Source organism: Vollenhovia emeryi, unplaced genomic scaffold (genome assembly GCF_000949405.1).
Source record: "Vollenhovia emeryi isolate VEMERY1.0 unplaced genomic scaffold, V.emery_V1.0 DF939305.1, whole genome shotgun sequence".
Classification (NCBI taxonomy): Eukaryota; Metazoa; Arthropoda; class Insecta; order Hymenoptera; family Formicidae; genus Vollenhovia; species Vollenhovia emeryi.
In genome coordinates this window covers 164,071-177,872 of record NW_011967061.1, presented here as the reverse complement: position 1 = coordinate 177,872, position 13,802 = coordinate 164,071, and the positions used below count along the sequence as shown (strand labels likewise).

The 13,802-nt window shown below is 37.5% G+C and overlaps 1 protein-coding gene across 8 annotated transcripts in view; it reads right to left on the bottom strand.

Annotated features, from left to right (window-relative positions):
• The window catches only part of LOC105558903 (helicase domino-like), a 35,622-nt gene that overhangs the window by 18,727 nt on the left and 3,093 nt on the right, over positions 1 to 13,802 (bottom strand). For 7 of the 8 annotated variants that reach the window (XM_012006826.1, XM_012006825.1, XM_012006829.1 and 4 more), the window contains exons 2-18: positions 12,855 to 13,060; positions 11,342 to 12,161; positions 9,049 to 9,284; positions 8,405 to 8,731; positions 7,664 to 7,874; positions 7,016 to 7,239; positions 6,666 to 6,800; positions 6,489 to 6,576; positions 5,693 to 5,889; positions 5,396 to 5,497; positions 4,592 to 4,907; positions 4,031 to 4,205; positions 3,538 to 3,724; positions 3,228 to 3,364; positions 2,904 to 3,090; positions 2,476 to 2,797; positions 1,001 to 1,081 (exon numbers count right to left, since the gene is read on the bottom strand). In XM_012006826.1, the coding sequence (XP_011862216.1) occupies positions 1,001 to 1,081; positions 2,476 to 2,797; positions 2,904 to 3,090; positions 3,228 to 3,364; positions 3,538 to 3,724; positions 4,031 to 4,205; positions 4,592 to 4,907; positions 5,396 to 5,497; positions 5,693 to 5,889; positions 6,489 to 6,576; positions 6,666 to 6,800; positions 7,016 to 7,239; positions 7,664 to 7,874; positions 8,405 to 8,731; positions 9,049 to 9,284; positions 11,342 to 12,161; positions 12,855 to 13,049 (3,940 nt within the window). In that variant the 5' untranslated portion in view covers positions 13,050 to 13,060. The remainder of the gene's footprint in view (positions 1 to 1,000; positions 1,082 to 2,475; positions 2,798 to 2,903; positions 3,091 to 3,227; positions 3,365 to 3,537; positions 3,725 to 4,030; positions 4,206 to 4,591; positions 4,908 to 5,395; positions 5,498 to 5,692; positions 5,890 to 6,488; positions 6,577 to 6,665; positions 6,801 to 7,015; positions 7,240 to 7,663; positions 7,875 to 8,404; positions 8,732 to 9,048; positions 9,285 to 11,341; positions 12,162 to 12,854; positions 13,061 to 13,802) is intronic. The other variant, XM_012006830.1, reaches the window with a different exon arrangement.

Below are 13,802 nucleotides of genomic sequence, written 5' to 3'. Positions count from 1 at the left end.
TGCGTATAATACGAATATGAATATTATCCAAATAAATTATGCAATTTATTTAGAAAACAAATACAGTTAAATAGGACCATTACGATATAAATTAAACAAGCGAGAGCGCCTTTAAGTTTGAGCAAAATGTTGGTAGCTCAATAATTGCAATCTAAAGTGTGAATTCATATACAGTTTTTCACCTTGTCCTGCGCATCGGTTTTTTTCGGACATAACACAGTTTCATCTATCATTGTCGTCCGTAAATTCACATATTTAAAATCTATAAACGATTTCTAATGATTTTAAAATGCTATATTTAGCATTCAACTCCCCCCCCCGCTCCCGTACTGTAAAGAATTCACATTTTAGATTGCAATTATTCGGCTTCCAATATCTTGCTCGGACCTAAAAACGCTCTCGTTTGTCATTTAGAAAAATTAATTTTTAAAAAATGTGTCCTTAGTTCTAGAATGCTTATAAACGGTAAGATTATAAACAAGCTGGCCTAAGGAACAATTATTCTTGCATCACTGCAAAAGTAAATTGTCTAGCGAGAAACTCACAGCGACAGTCACCGATTTATGATGCATAATTACATATTAATTTGGTTTATATGAATAATCTTAAAATATAATACGAAATTAAATTAACGATATATTTCGATGTATCGCAAAATTATAGATACGAATTTTGAGAATGTATTATGGATTCAAACATAAAAAATTCATATTAATTCAAAGTTTTTTTTTTTCAAGTCACGTACTGCAATCAAAGATGTGAATTAATTTGTGATTCTTCGCAAATTAATTCATACGACATTTAACAACATATTCTACACGGAAAATTAAACAAGAAGTATAAAGTAAGAAAATCCATATAGTTTTTCAAGTGAAAGTAAAAAGATTTTTGATAAAAAAACAAACGAGTATCTATAATCAGTATTTGTAATATTTTTTATTAATTTGTAACATACAAATTAAGTGAGTTAAAAGAAACAAAAAAAGCACAAGTTGCTTACCTTTTACGCCAGCCTGATGTGGCACCAGTTGCAGGGAATAACCTTGCAATTGTTGACCACCCGCAACTCTCAGTGTAACACCTAAGAACAATAGTTACGTGTTTGATTAATAATATAGAGGAAAGTCCCCTATTATGAGATAAACTCCTAATAAATGAGATAGTGGAGTTTCTGCTAAATTAATAGGTTATCTGTTGATTCCGCCATGAATTTATTACCCTTGTAGTGAAATCTGTTTAGTGGAAAATTGATTGTTAGATCGTGTGATCGTTGCGGAAAAAGTTCCCAAAAAAAGTGGATTTGTGAGTGAATTTGAACGTTGAAAACCTACTATCATATATTAGAATCCTATCTCACAATAGAGAACTTTCCTCTACATACATTAATTTTAAAAATGTATCACTGAAAAAAAGGAAAAAAAACGAACTTACTAGTTGAAAGTTTATTTAATATATCGGATGCATCAATGACCTAATGTCTACACACATTGATATTTTCAATAATTCAATAGATTGAACAATTGTTTTGGTTCTTTGTCAATATAAAATAGGTAAACAATTATGTAAATGTGTGAAGACACTTCTAACATTATAAAGAAATTTAATTAAATATAAATCAAAGTGTGCTAACGTCAATGCATCCAATTTGTTCTCTTTTCATTAATTAAATAAAATATCCATATAAATGGATTTCTCCTTCTTTGAAAATTAATAAGAATTAATAGTTTCTAGATATAAAATTACGATTTGTATCACATTGCCTGCGTTATTTTAAATATTTCTTTAAACACCCATTGCAATACACTCGCGAACATCAGCCTGTCTTTTAACTTTTGGTAACAAACAAAAACAAAATAATTCCACGAGTGTTTGTTAAGTGGAACATAGAGATTATATACGTATATACATAATCCTGTTAAAATGCTTCCCTCGTAGCCCGGGATAAGGTTTTCACATGCTTCTTCACAATGAATCTCGCCTATTCGTGCGCGTTAAACCTTTCATGACCAATATTTCATTTCGCTTATTTCCTTTTTTCAGTATCAGAAATTTGTTACTGACAATATGATCTCAAATAAACAGAAGAATAGGATCCCACATTCTTCTTACATAATTCACAATTTATAAATAAAGTCTATCCTTGTGTTCCGATATTCACTGCCAGTACTGAAACTCTAGTTTACGTTACGTTTACTATAGATTTTCAGTACTGGCAGTAATATCGGAACACAGACTATGTCAGTGCATTTATTATTTTCTACAACAACGACATGTACATATAAATATCTACATACGGAATCAATACATATATTTTACTTTTTTATAATAGTGGTACAATTATTTTATTTTTTGAACTTGTTAGTCTGTATCTGCATTTATTTTGAGACAAAAATATGTAATTTTGCCACTAATGATATACATTGGTCATGAAAATGTTAACGACTAACGCGATAAAATATGGTAGCCTGGACCTACCTTGTCCCGGACCACTCTGGCTGGTATTTAATGACTTTATCAAGGGGGACGTACCCACTCTTGGCGTGGGTAGGACGCCAGCCAGATTCTTCAGCCTGGTCTGCGTTTGCTGTTGTTGCTGTTGCGGCTTCGCCTGATTCGATAATCTAACGTTGATTTTGATCCGGCCGGATGGACACCTTGGCGCCGGTTCTGGTTGGCTATCTATCTCCTCGATAAGCTTTCTAGGCGTCCGCAGACGATTCACCCTGTGCGCGACGAATGCACTGAGCGTTGTCTCCAGGTTTAACAGCAAAAGGTTCAGGCTGGACAGTTGGATGTGCTGCAAAGTCAAAGAAATCACAGGTTTCAGATATCGGTTGGCCACTTTGGTTTTCAGTATATAGATGACATCATAAACGCCGTGAACACGGTATCTGTAGTTTTACCTTAAAGGGATCGTAATCCAGCGCAGTCCAGACTAACGACGCGGTCACAAACTCAATTGCTTCCATTTGAAATGGCGAAACAGTTGGTCGCACTTCAAACAAGTTCGGATGATTACACACCTTACGTAGTTGCATTAATACGTTAATCACACTCAACAGATTTCCACTGGCAAGCGTTTCCTTTGTTCTTTAACAATACGAGACAAACGTTAAATAGTATTAAATACAGTTTACCAGTTAATATTAAAAAGATAAGAGACTACTGTGTTCGAATAAGTAAAAAAAACTCTGAATTTCTAATATAGCGTTAAAGAGTTCACTTACTTGGCCCTTGACATAAAGTCATCGTACAGAAATCTTTGACGCTTCGACAAACGGCACATGACCACGTGCTCATATTTCTTCGGTAATTGCTTTTCTACTTCAGTTTTCAATCGTCTCAAGAGAAATGGCCGCAACACCTACGGAGAGTGTCATTTATTAAATATTAAATATACCCAATAAAGTAAATAAACTTTTATGTATGCGTATGTGGTACATCTAAGCTACTAATACATTCCTTCTTAATAATTTTATAAATTAGATAAAGAAGAGAAAAAAAAATGAGGGATGGTAAAGAAAACTACGTACAGACCTTATGCAGACGACGGATTATGTTTTCGTTGTATTCGCTGTTCCCTTCGATCATGCCTGTGACAGGATTGCTGAACCACTCTTTAAATTCGCGGTGAGACTGAAAGACGTTAGGCATAAGAAAGTGCATGAGAGACCATAGTTCCATTAAATTGTTTTGAAGGGGTGTGCCGGTAAGAAGTAATCTCCTGCGAACAGATGAACCGTAAAGATGTAACGATGTTTCAGTGTGAAGTAATTTCCTCCAATTTCAATTGAAGCGATGGAACACAATCAATACAACAGTCTAGACTTATCTCTTATGAACTTTATAAAAATTAATATAAATTTTTTATGGTTTAAGATTCAAGAATCTCTCGAGGAACTTCACGTAATAAAGTAAGTGTAGTTTAAGTTTTATTTAATAATATATAACATTGTGTTAAAGCGTTGAATCACACTGTCGTATTTAATGTAACTCCAAATATGCAACAATGTCGTAATAGATTAATTACCTCTGTGTCTGAAAGTTTAAAAGCAACTGCCATCTTTGCGATTTAAAATTCTTGATATTCTGCGCCTCGTCCAAGATAAGATATTTCCATTTTTTCCGTCTAAAGCTTTGGTGATCTTGTATTACTAATTTGTAGGACGTAATGCATATATGGAAGGCGTTTGGTTTTGTCCAGCCTACAAATAGAGAAAAGAATGTTACAATTGGAGAATTACATAAGATTATCATTAATAAAATAATAAATTGATTGTTTCTCCAGACAGGATTCGTATGTCAGACAACGATCGATTTTTGACACGCGAGTTTTAATGGAGAATTTTGCTATTTCGCTGTATGCTCAACAGACATCGTCATTTCAAACAAACATCCGCTATCGGCAGCGAGTAAGATTACAAAAAATATACAATAAAAACAGACTTTTATATAAAATATATTTTAGAAAATTGTTATTTATATCATTATTTAAATATATAAAAGCTTAATTAGATAGTTTGATCGTAGTTTAAAATAAAAAAAAAATAAAAAAAATCCCGTATGTTTCAAAAAGTTGCATGCAAGTTACCGGTTCTCTTTTGTTTCCTTTCCTTCTGTGTGCCGTAGTACGTCAGTATTTTGAATCCGGGACACCATTTTTTGCATTCCATTTCCCAATTGAGCATGACAGACGTCGGTACAATTATAAGATGCGGTCCCCAGTTTCCCTTCTCGCAGGCTAGATGCGCCAACAATGCGATAGTTTGTATAGTTTTACCTAGACCCATCTCGTCAGCTAAAATGCCGTTTAACTTTCTCTCGTACATCGTGACAAGCCAATCCAATCCTATGTGCTGGTATTCGCGAAGAGAGTGTTTCAGAAGAAAAGGTATTTTAGTGACAACCTAAAAATAAACACAATGTTAATAAATACAGAAAAGGGAATACAGACATAGAAACTATTTTAATCTGTCTAATCTAGAAGTTAAAAAGCTGCAACTATTTATCGAAAAACGGCAGAAGCAAAGTTGTACACCGAATATGAATCTTGTAATTATTTTGTAGTGATTATTTTCGAGAATAAAATATATATATGTTTATTCAAAGAAAAACTATCACAGTTAATTTTCCTTTCGTAAATAATGATGAGCAAAATTGTTACTTCATCACTTTGGATTGAAAGGCTTATTTACCGAATATTAAAATTTCTTGACACCTGAAGGAATTAATAATTATAACGAAGAAGCAAAAACTTGCAAATATGAATTTTCAATAAGAAAGCATTACTTAATTTTAAAAAAGCACCTGTTTCTATGTTTTTCTATACAAATGCACATATACTTACTGTATAAGATTCAATAAGAAAAAACAAAACATAAACAAGTACACTTACACTAGTAGTGAGCAATGTATTTCCCTTAGGCTGGATGCTTTCGGCCAATGCAGCAACGTTATCCATTTCATTATGAGCGTCCGAATGAACGTCTTCCGCAGTCTGTAACAAAGAATTACGTGTCTTTTTACAATTGGTATGGCAATGAAAGAGATTAGGAACAAAAAATAATTCAATCAGATATTAAAATAGAAAAATTATTAACTGTAACAATGATTGGGGAAACTAAATGTTTATAACCAAATTTAATTTAAAATAAATAATCTCTATTATATTTGTTACAAAATAAAAACTCACTCTACTATCAGATTGTTTTTCTGCAGAGGGATCTTCGAGAAGAGATTGAAGTCCCACATCCGCCTCGGTATCGCTCCGAGTCCGAGTCTCCTCCTCGTCGCTATCGTGATCGCTCTCTTCGCTCTCATTCTCGCTGCTGGTTATTTGATCTTCGATCTCTTGTGCCGCTTCCTTGTCACTGCTTTCCTTATCTGTACCTAAACAACCGAAATGACAATTAAATCAACTTGTTCTTCTATTCTTTCAATAGTAAAATATAATCTTCCGAAATTTTGTCAGACAAATGCCTCGGTTCACAGCACGAATAGTAAGAGATAATGAAAACCAAATATCTCATACTGTCAGTTGATGGTAGTAGTATCATCATTGTAATTTATCCAAAAATTTCCAAATAATAAAAACTTATACACAAGGGTGTTCATATAATACAAATTTTTATGTAATACAAGAATAAAAACTTTCTGTCCCTAGTAAATGATTGCCAAGTTGAAAAAATTATTAAACGATTCAACTAGCAGATAGTTTATTAAATTAATCCAACCGTCCGGATTATAGCTCTTTCTTTTCAAGCCATAATTTTATTATAATCAGGATAATAAAAGTTAAAAATTCACATTTATAAATTTGTTTTTCTTAAGTCGCTCGTAATAAAAAAAATATTGATTTGTAGATATCTTTGTATACTAAAACGACATTCAAATAGCGTACAGATTAGAAAAAGATCTTGACCTATTTATTTTATATAGAAATAATATATTATAAAAAAATTTGTTCAAAGTTCTATTAAAAGACTTACCTTCAACCTCTTCGTCCACGTCAATCAACATGTCCGACATATTTGCATATTTGGCCGCAAGTTCGTCGATAGACATTTCATTATCAGCCTAAATAAACACAGCATATTTTTACTTAAGTTTGACAAGAACGATTTATGATAACGCCTGCTAAGTTTTGAAAATGGCCAATTATGTACCTTAAGTTCATCGAGCTCTCGTTTGTGATCGATTTCTCCCTCAAGCCTTTCCTCTTCCATAATAGTATCTTCTTCATCTGAGGATTCACCAGACGCCGCAACAAAGTCCGCATCTGCATCAACCGCTTCATTTTTCTATAACAAAAATCATAATCTCATTTTAACTTTTAATAAGCTTTTAATCAATTTAAATCTTTAAGTAGGCGGCAAGTTAATAGTATAGTTCCTAAATATTGGAATTCACTAATTTCAAAAATAATCTCAATACTTTTACCAATTTATATTATAAATATTATACACGAATAGATAGCATATAGATACTTAAACATTTTATTAAAAAGAAAACATACATTTCTTTCCCCTTCGTTCGTAGCATTTTGCGGCGATAGACTTCTGTTGCGATCTTCCAAATAGTCTGGCGGTAAATCCTTTAGGAGATCTTCCAAAGGTATTTCCGATTCTCTTTTTAACAACTCCACTTCCTCCTTGTGGTTGGTCGTTAATTTCATTTCCTCTTCGGCCTTAGCTATGGTCTCCTCGTCATCATCTGAACTCTGATTTGGCTGGAATTCCTCTGTAATAGAACATTACACGATAAAATTAAATTTACAAACATGGTGGTAAACTCAAATTTATTATTTTATGCAATATCTAATGCACAAGATTTAATTTAATCAATCAGTATTTAAGTCCAAAGTATTTATGCAATGAAGAAAGCTTAGAAATTCTGTTTAAACTGTGTAAAACACGTTTGTCATAAATTACAATTGAAGTCATTGTATTAAAAATGACAAAGTTATGTATTACATAATTGTCAAATGTAACAATTTTGTAATATTTAAAAGATATTTAAATTGTGTCACGTACAATTTTGCATTTTCAACACTGAAGTGAATAAACATGTTAATAATGTCATTAATTAATGCATTTTATTAATTACATTTATCAATGCATTTATTATCAAAAGTAAAAATTAATTACATTTTTAATAAACGTACCATCGGAATGACATTTTCCCATTGGAACTGGTGAGGAGATACGTGAACTATTAATGGAAGCTGGAATACTCTGCGGACCCTCGGTCTTGTTGAGACCCTCTGTCAGCCACGTGGAATATTTCTCCGTTTGCCCAACAATAAAATTTAAATGTTGATCCAACGCCTTCTTCCGTTTTTCTTCCAGCCTCGTTTGCTGTTTGTACTCCACCAGCTATTGACAAATTGCAATTACAAAAATTATAATAACGTGATATCAATGTATTGTTTGCGCCTACAGTTTTGTATATCTTTATTATAATAATTCTATCAATATTTATCTCGTGTAAATAAATTGGTCTTTAAAATGTACAAATATGTAGTAATGTTTAAATATTGTTACTAATTATTGATAAGAAATGTATATATTTACATCCAAATACATTTTGCATTTACGCCATTGACATACGAATATAATGTGATACAAATGTCCTGCGCTAATACTTTGGTTGAATTTAGAAGAAAACGAAACAACCATACACAATGCGCAGACTTTGCTGTTCCCACAACGAGCACACGCTTCTGATAAAGATACATCAAGAAGGTCGGCTTAATTAGTGTGGGGAGAGATAAAGTTAAATTAACATAGCTCCCATAAAGTAATATTATTTAAAAAAAAAACAAGTTTTTTCAAATTAAATTATGAAAAGATTGTTTGCTCGATTCATCCAAACTTGTAAATGTCTATTTTAGCTTCTTGCTTACTTTCTCGACATTTGTCCAGAAGGTTTTGATCTCCTTAGCGACCAAGCTGGCGATCTTCTTCAGCCGCAGCTCCTGCGATTTCTCGGCCTTCTGCGCCTGAATTGCCTTTTCCTGAAAGTACTTCTGCACCATTCGCGCGCATTTCTTCGCGGCCGCCTTCTTCCATTTACGCTCTTGGGCGAAGTCAGCGGCCAACCAGACCATTTCCTCCAGCAGGTAATCCCAATGGGCCTTGGTTCGGGTCGGTTCCTGCACCTTGGGCAATCGCCGTTCCGACCATAATCCCTCGCGTTGTAGCTCCGCAATCCTCTGCATTACGTACGCCTCCTGTATCCCGATAATAGCAGCCATTAGCATAAAACTTAAATATACGAACGATACCCTTAATCTTTTCAAAGAGAAAACATACAATGTGTGTATTAAAAATGTTATATTAAGTTATTATATTATTACAGCATAATTTAATAAACTAAAATGTGTATTGCACAAACTTAATAAAAATAGAAGAAAAAAATTTATTAAAATATCTCTAGAAAATTATATGCAGCCGATACGAGCTTACGAGTGCATTTAATGAGGTACACGTAAATTCTGTCCTTCGCATCGCAAAAAGTGATATCGAAAGAATCGGCCACGGTACTCACCTGCTTAGCTTTTTCCACAATTTGCTCCTGATTGTTCGTGTTATCACAGGAAGTAGTTATAGTAGTGGGTGTAGACAACTTAACGAGCTTAACGATAGGTTGGGGATTATTGAGCGCAACTGCTATAGGCGTTTTCGGGGTGGCGACGGTGGTGATCGACGGCGACGACTTTTCCACCGCCGGACTTGCGGTCGTGGTTGTCGATTTTGACGAGTCCGCAACCATCGACGGTCCACCTGAAACGACAACCACCGCTTTAAGATCGCTACAATAATAAATCACGTGAATTATAATACATAAATCATAAGATACGTAAATCGAAGAGCTGGACGACAGCGGCGTATGCTAATTCAAAGATACTTCTGCGCTGAGTTAACAAAAGTAGGCAAGTGTTGTATACTTCACGCAAATAACAATATATAGACGAATGATAAAATGAGTTTGGACGGCGCAATTTCCACAGGACAGGCAAGAGAAACGGAACGATACACATCCACACGGTTGACAACTAAACGCGAGAAACGAAAACACTTTCAAACACGCCAATTAAAATAAATCGCTTCCACTTGTATCTGAGAAGATATAACGTGTACATACACATACATGATGTAGCGAGAGACATACATTATTCTTACCAAGCTTCAAATAAAAACATGCGTTTGCACTTAATAATCGTCAGGTCAATTATCACCACAGTATCATTGTAGATTTATACACGTAACATGCTACACTTGTCTGACTCATTCTAGAGAGCTGGCATACAGAGAACGTACAGTGATTACAGCGTGAGAAAATTACAAGTTACACGGTACTCAAGGCGACAGTACAAATTTCTACAAAAACTTTGATAGCAGCTCTAGTGGCAGCAGACAGTTCTTTGGCCAGCGTCTTCTGATCATCGTTCCAATAGTTCAAGTCGAAAGTACAACATACATATGTACAACACGGAAGTACCATGATGCGCGAAAATAATCGTCTGTGGTGAAAACTTGTACAGCCTCTAACTGCTCGGAAGCGAGAAACCAATACGGCTTAAAGACACGAAGAAACGAACGGCAGGCGATCTGCGGTAATCACCTATAATGAGCGTGGGTGCTACGGTAGAAGCGGATGGAGGATGAACGGTGGCCGACGAAGACTGGATTGCCGCTCGGAAGGCAAACACCATGCCATGGCGACCGCCTTGAGGCCTACCTGGTACTTGTCCTAAGTGCGCAAATGCTCATTTATTCGGTGTACAAGCCGAATTTCAATTTATGACAATTAAAATATAACGCAAATGAGGAAAACCGCCTAACGCGAACAATAGACGATAATTATACGAACAATAGACGATAATAATCCTGAATTATATGAGAATCCCAATGCGAGGCTCTAACGTTTTTTCTCGTTGTTCTTTTTTGCCGATTGATGCACAACAGATAACATAGATATTAATAAAATTAATGAGAACTCGAGATGATTGTCGTTATTTACAAAGAATGCATATTTAAATAGAACATTAATATATAAATAAAATGATCATGAGAATCCAATTGTTGATTACAAAGGATGCGTATTAAAATAAATTTGGACACATGGAATACACTGATTAAACTATATCTGCAAATTGCCGTTTCTTTTCACAATTATGAAAAATATAATTTTGCAAAATTCCTTTACGTATCCTGACATACACGAGTTGCGATACGCAGGAAAAGGAGCGATCTATCTTGACGAGTGACGAAAAGATTATTATTTTCGCTTATAATATCATGATCCAATATGGTTGCAGCAATATTCAGTCGATTTTCTCTATTCTGAGAACTCGCATTCCAGGCCTTTGTCCCATACAAGTTTTCCTTTACGCGGGAGCGAGAAAGTGAGTGGAAGTCGGAGCGTACGTCCTTATCTCACGCAACTTGGAAGAGATTAAAGAAAAATGTAAAAAAGAATGTATGATAAAAAAACATTTCTCGGCCCATCTTAGAATAGAGGAAGGCGACTGCGCATTCGAATGAACACTTAAAACTGAGAATACACCGAACAGAAAACACGACATAAATTTTCTATCAAAATTCAAGGAATATGTGATGCTGACGGGACATTCACCGGAGCTCGATTAGAGACTGGGTCAGCTTCCCCCGGAAAGGATAACATACGACATTCACACACGATTTTAACGATACACAGTCTTTTCCGTTCAAATTAATACGAGAGAGTGAAGGTATTCGATAAAACAGGACCCTCGTTGCTCCAAGTAACGGCAAGGAAGTGGATCCTCTTGCTACCGCGATCATCGAGCTATAATTACCTTGATGACTAAGCTGGGCTAAAGCCGCAGCAGGCAGGGTGGTAGACACCGCCACCGGCGTGACGCCCGCCCCGGCGATTTTTATCTCCGTCCTTTGATTCGGGACGTGGACCACCGTGGAGCTGGACGTGGCGGTCGTGACGGCGGCGGTGGTGGTGGCGGTGGCGGTGACGATGGTGCTGGTGACGGTCGTGGTAGTGGTGACACTAGTGGCGACCGTGGACAGCTGCGAGAACTCGGACAACGGCGCGGTGAGATCCTCGTCATCGTCGTCCGGATCGAGCCGATGCTGGCGCATGAAGTGCACGAGTTGCGGCGTCGGTGCCCGCCTCCGCCAGGTAGGGTAGTCCATCATGTTGCCGCCCATGTGCAGGAAGAATAGCTCCGACACGTTGTCGCTATACTTCTCGCGAACGTTCTTCATCCGCCGCATTTTGTACTCCATTATTCGCCTGCAGAAGCTGGCGTCGAATGGAATCGGCTTCTCCGTCGTCTCCGACAGCTTCAGCCGTTTCCTCGCCGGCGGCGAGGGCGATTGCACCTGCACCTGCGGCGACGACATCTGTGGCGATGTCGACGACGACGACGGCGATATGAACACGTTGCTCAGGGAGGTGCGCACCAGCTTCGGCGACGTTGTCAGCATGAGCTTGGTGGAGTTCTGCGGCCGCGACACCACCGGCGACGAGTGGGGCGACGCGCCGGCGATGCCGACACCCCCGACGGCGTTGCGCGGTGGCGTGCCCGCGATGTTGACGATCCTTGTAACGCCGACTTGTTGCGTTCCGCTCGCGTTAGTCGTGGCATTGTTCGGTATGACCTGCGAGCAAAGACAACGTGAGTGCTAATCGTGAAGGGGATTTTACTATTAGAGTCACGCCAGGTGCAAATCGCTCGTCACGGCGTTGGAATGGCGAAAAAAAAATCAATGAATAATCCGCGACAGTCGGCGGTGAACAGAGATTCAAATAACTCTCTCGGTAATTGTTACCGAGTGCGATTATGGGCCAATTAAATTAACGATCGGCCAACACAGTTACCGAACAAGCGTTATTGACGAGCGACGAACAATGGGGAATAATAGAGATTCAAGTGCTTGACGAATTAAATTATTAATCACTAATGGATATACTTTAGCTGGGTGAAATTTCGTATTTTATGAAAGAAATAGTCTTCCTTCGCTATTTCAAAGAATGCAGCCATACCCGTTTCGTGAAACAGGCTGCTTTCCCTCTAGAGGACACAAATCGACACACGCTCCAGCGCAGTAAAACGGGAATGAATACAAAGGCGAAGGTTCCGAGAGAAAAATTCTATCGAAATACCGGGATGCGTTCTTCTGCCGAAAGCACGTACTTCTCCTCCCGGGGGGAGAGAGAGTGGACCGAGCGGGAATCGAATTCTAAATGAAAAGTGACGTGCGCTGATTTGCGTCCGGTGTCGGCTGTGTTCCCTGGAAGGAGAGCAGCCGCGATGTGGAGACTCCGGCAACCCGCGGCAAGCGTGGACACACCTGTGTGAGACCAGGAACCTGGGTCGTGAGAACGAACTGCTGCCCGCCGGTGGCGAGCACGTTGAGGCCTTGAGCGGTAGCGAGAACCTGCTGCAGACTGACAGTCTGTTGAGCTGAACTTCCGTTATTTCCGCCATTATTAGCCGCACCCCGATTAAGGGGTGGTAAAAGAGGTGCACCCTGTTTATCACTCATTGCACGTTACGCTGAAAGAACAAAGCAGCTCTGTGTTACACGAAAGGAAATCTGTTCCCCCACCTGCGAGCGCGAACTCTTCCAAGGAATCCTCCTTTTAAACGACGAAAAATTAATTCACTCCGACGTTAGCTTTCATATCTTATTATTCTTACAAATATTCCAATACTTGCAAATTGCCGTTCTAATTCCTAAATGCTGATGGTACGCCGCCGGTACAAAATTCCTGCTGTACGCAAATTTTTCAGGGTACGTTCCTGCAATTTAGAGTTTAAAACTGAAAAGGCCCTCGCCGAGTGAACTAAATTATGTCTGCTTCGACAAATGCGGATTGAATTTGCAGCTTTCTCTAGCGTTGAAAATTAGAAAGAGATAAAAGGTACAATTTAAACCGGGATCAAAGTTAATCTGCAGAAGTGGACATTAGTAAGATAAAAAAAGAAAGAAAAACAAGCTAAATGCTAATGACCGGGAGAAACTTGTAGAGTGTAGCAAATAAACATGCTACGAAAAAAAACTGAAAATTTATGTGCATCACTGAATTGGCACTCGCAGTTCAGCAAACTTTACTACCTTAAATAATACACAAAATAAATTGGCAAAGAAAACAACGAAAATCAATGTAGAAATTCCTAGTGTTTCGACAGGCGAATTCACAGCTCGATATCAGCTCAAATTCGAGAATTCACAGGCACCTGCGAGGCGGCCGGCACGACTCGATTGCGAATCACCGGTGAGAGCAACGGGGGGGGG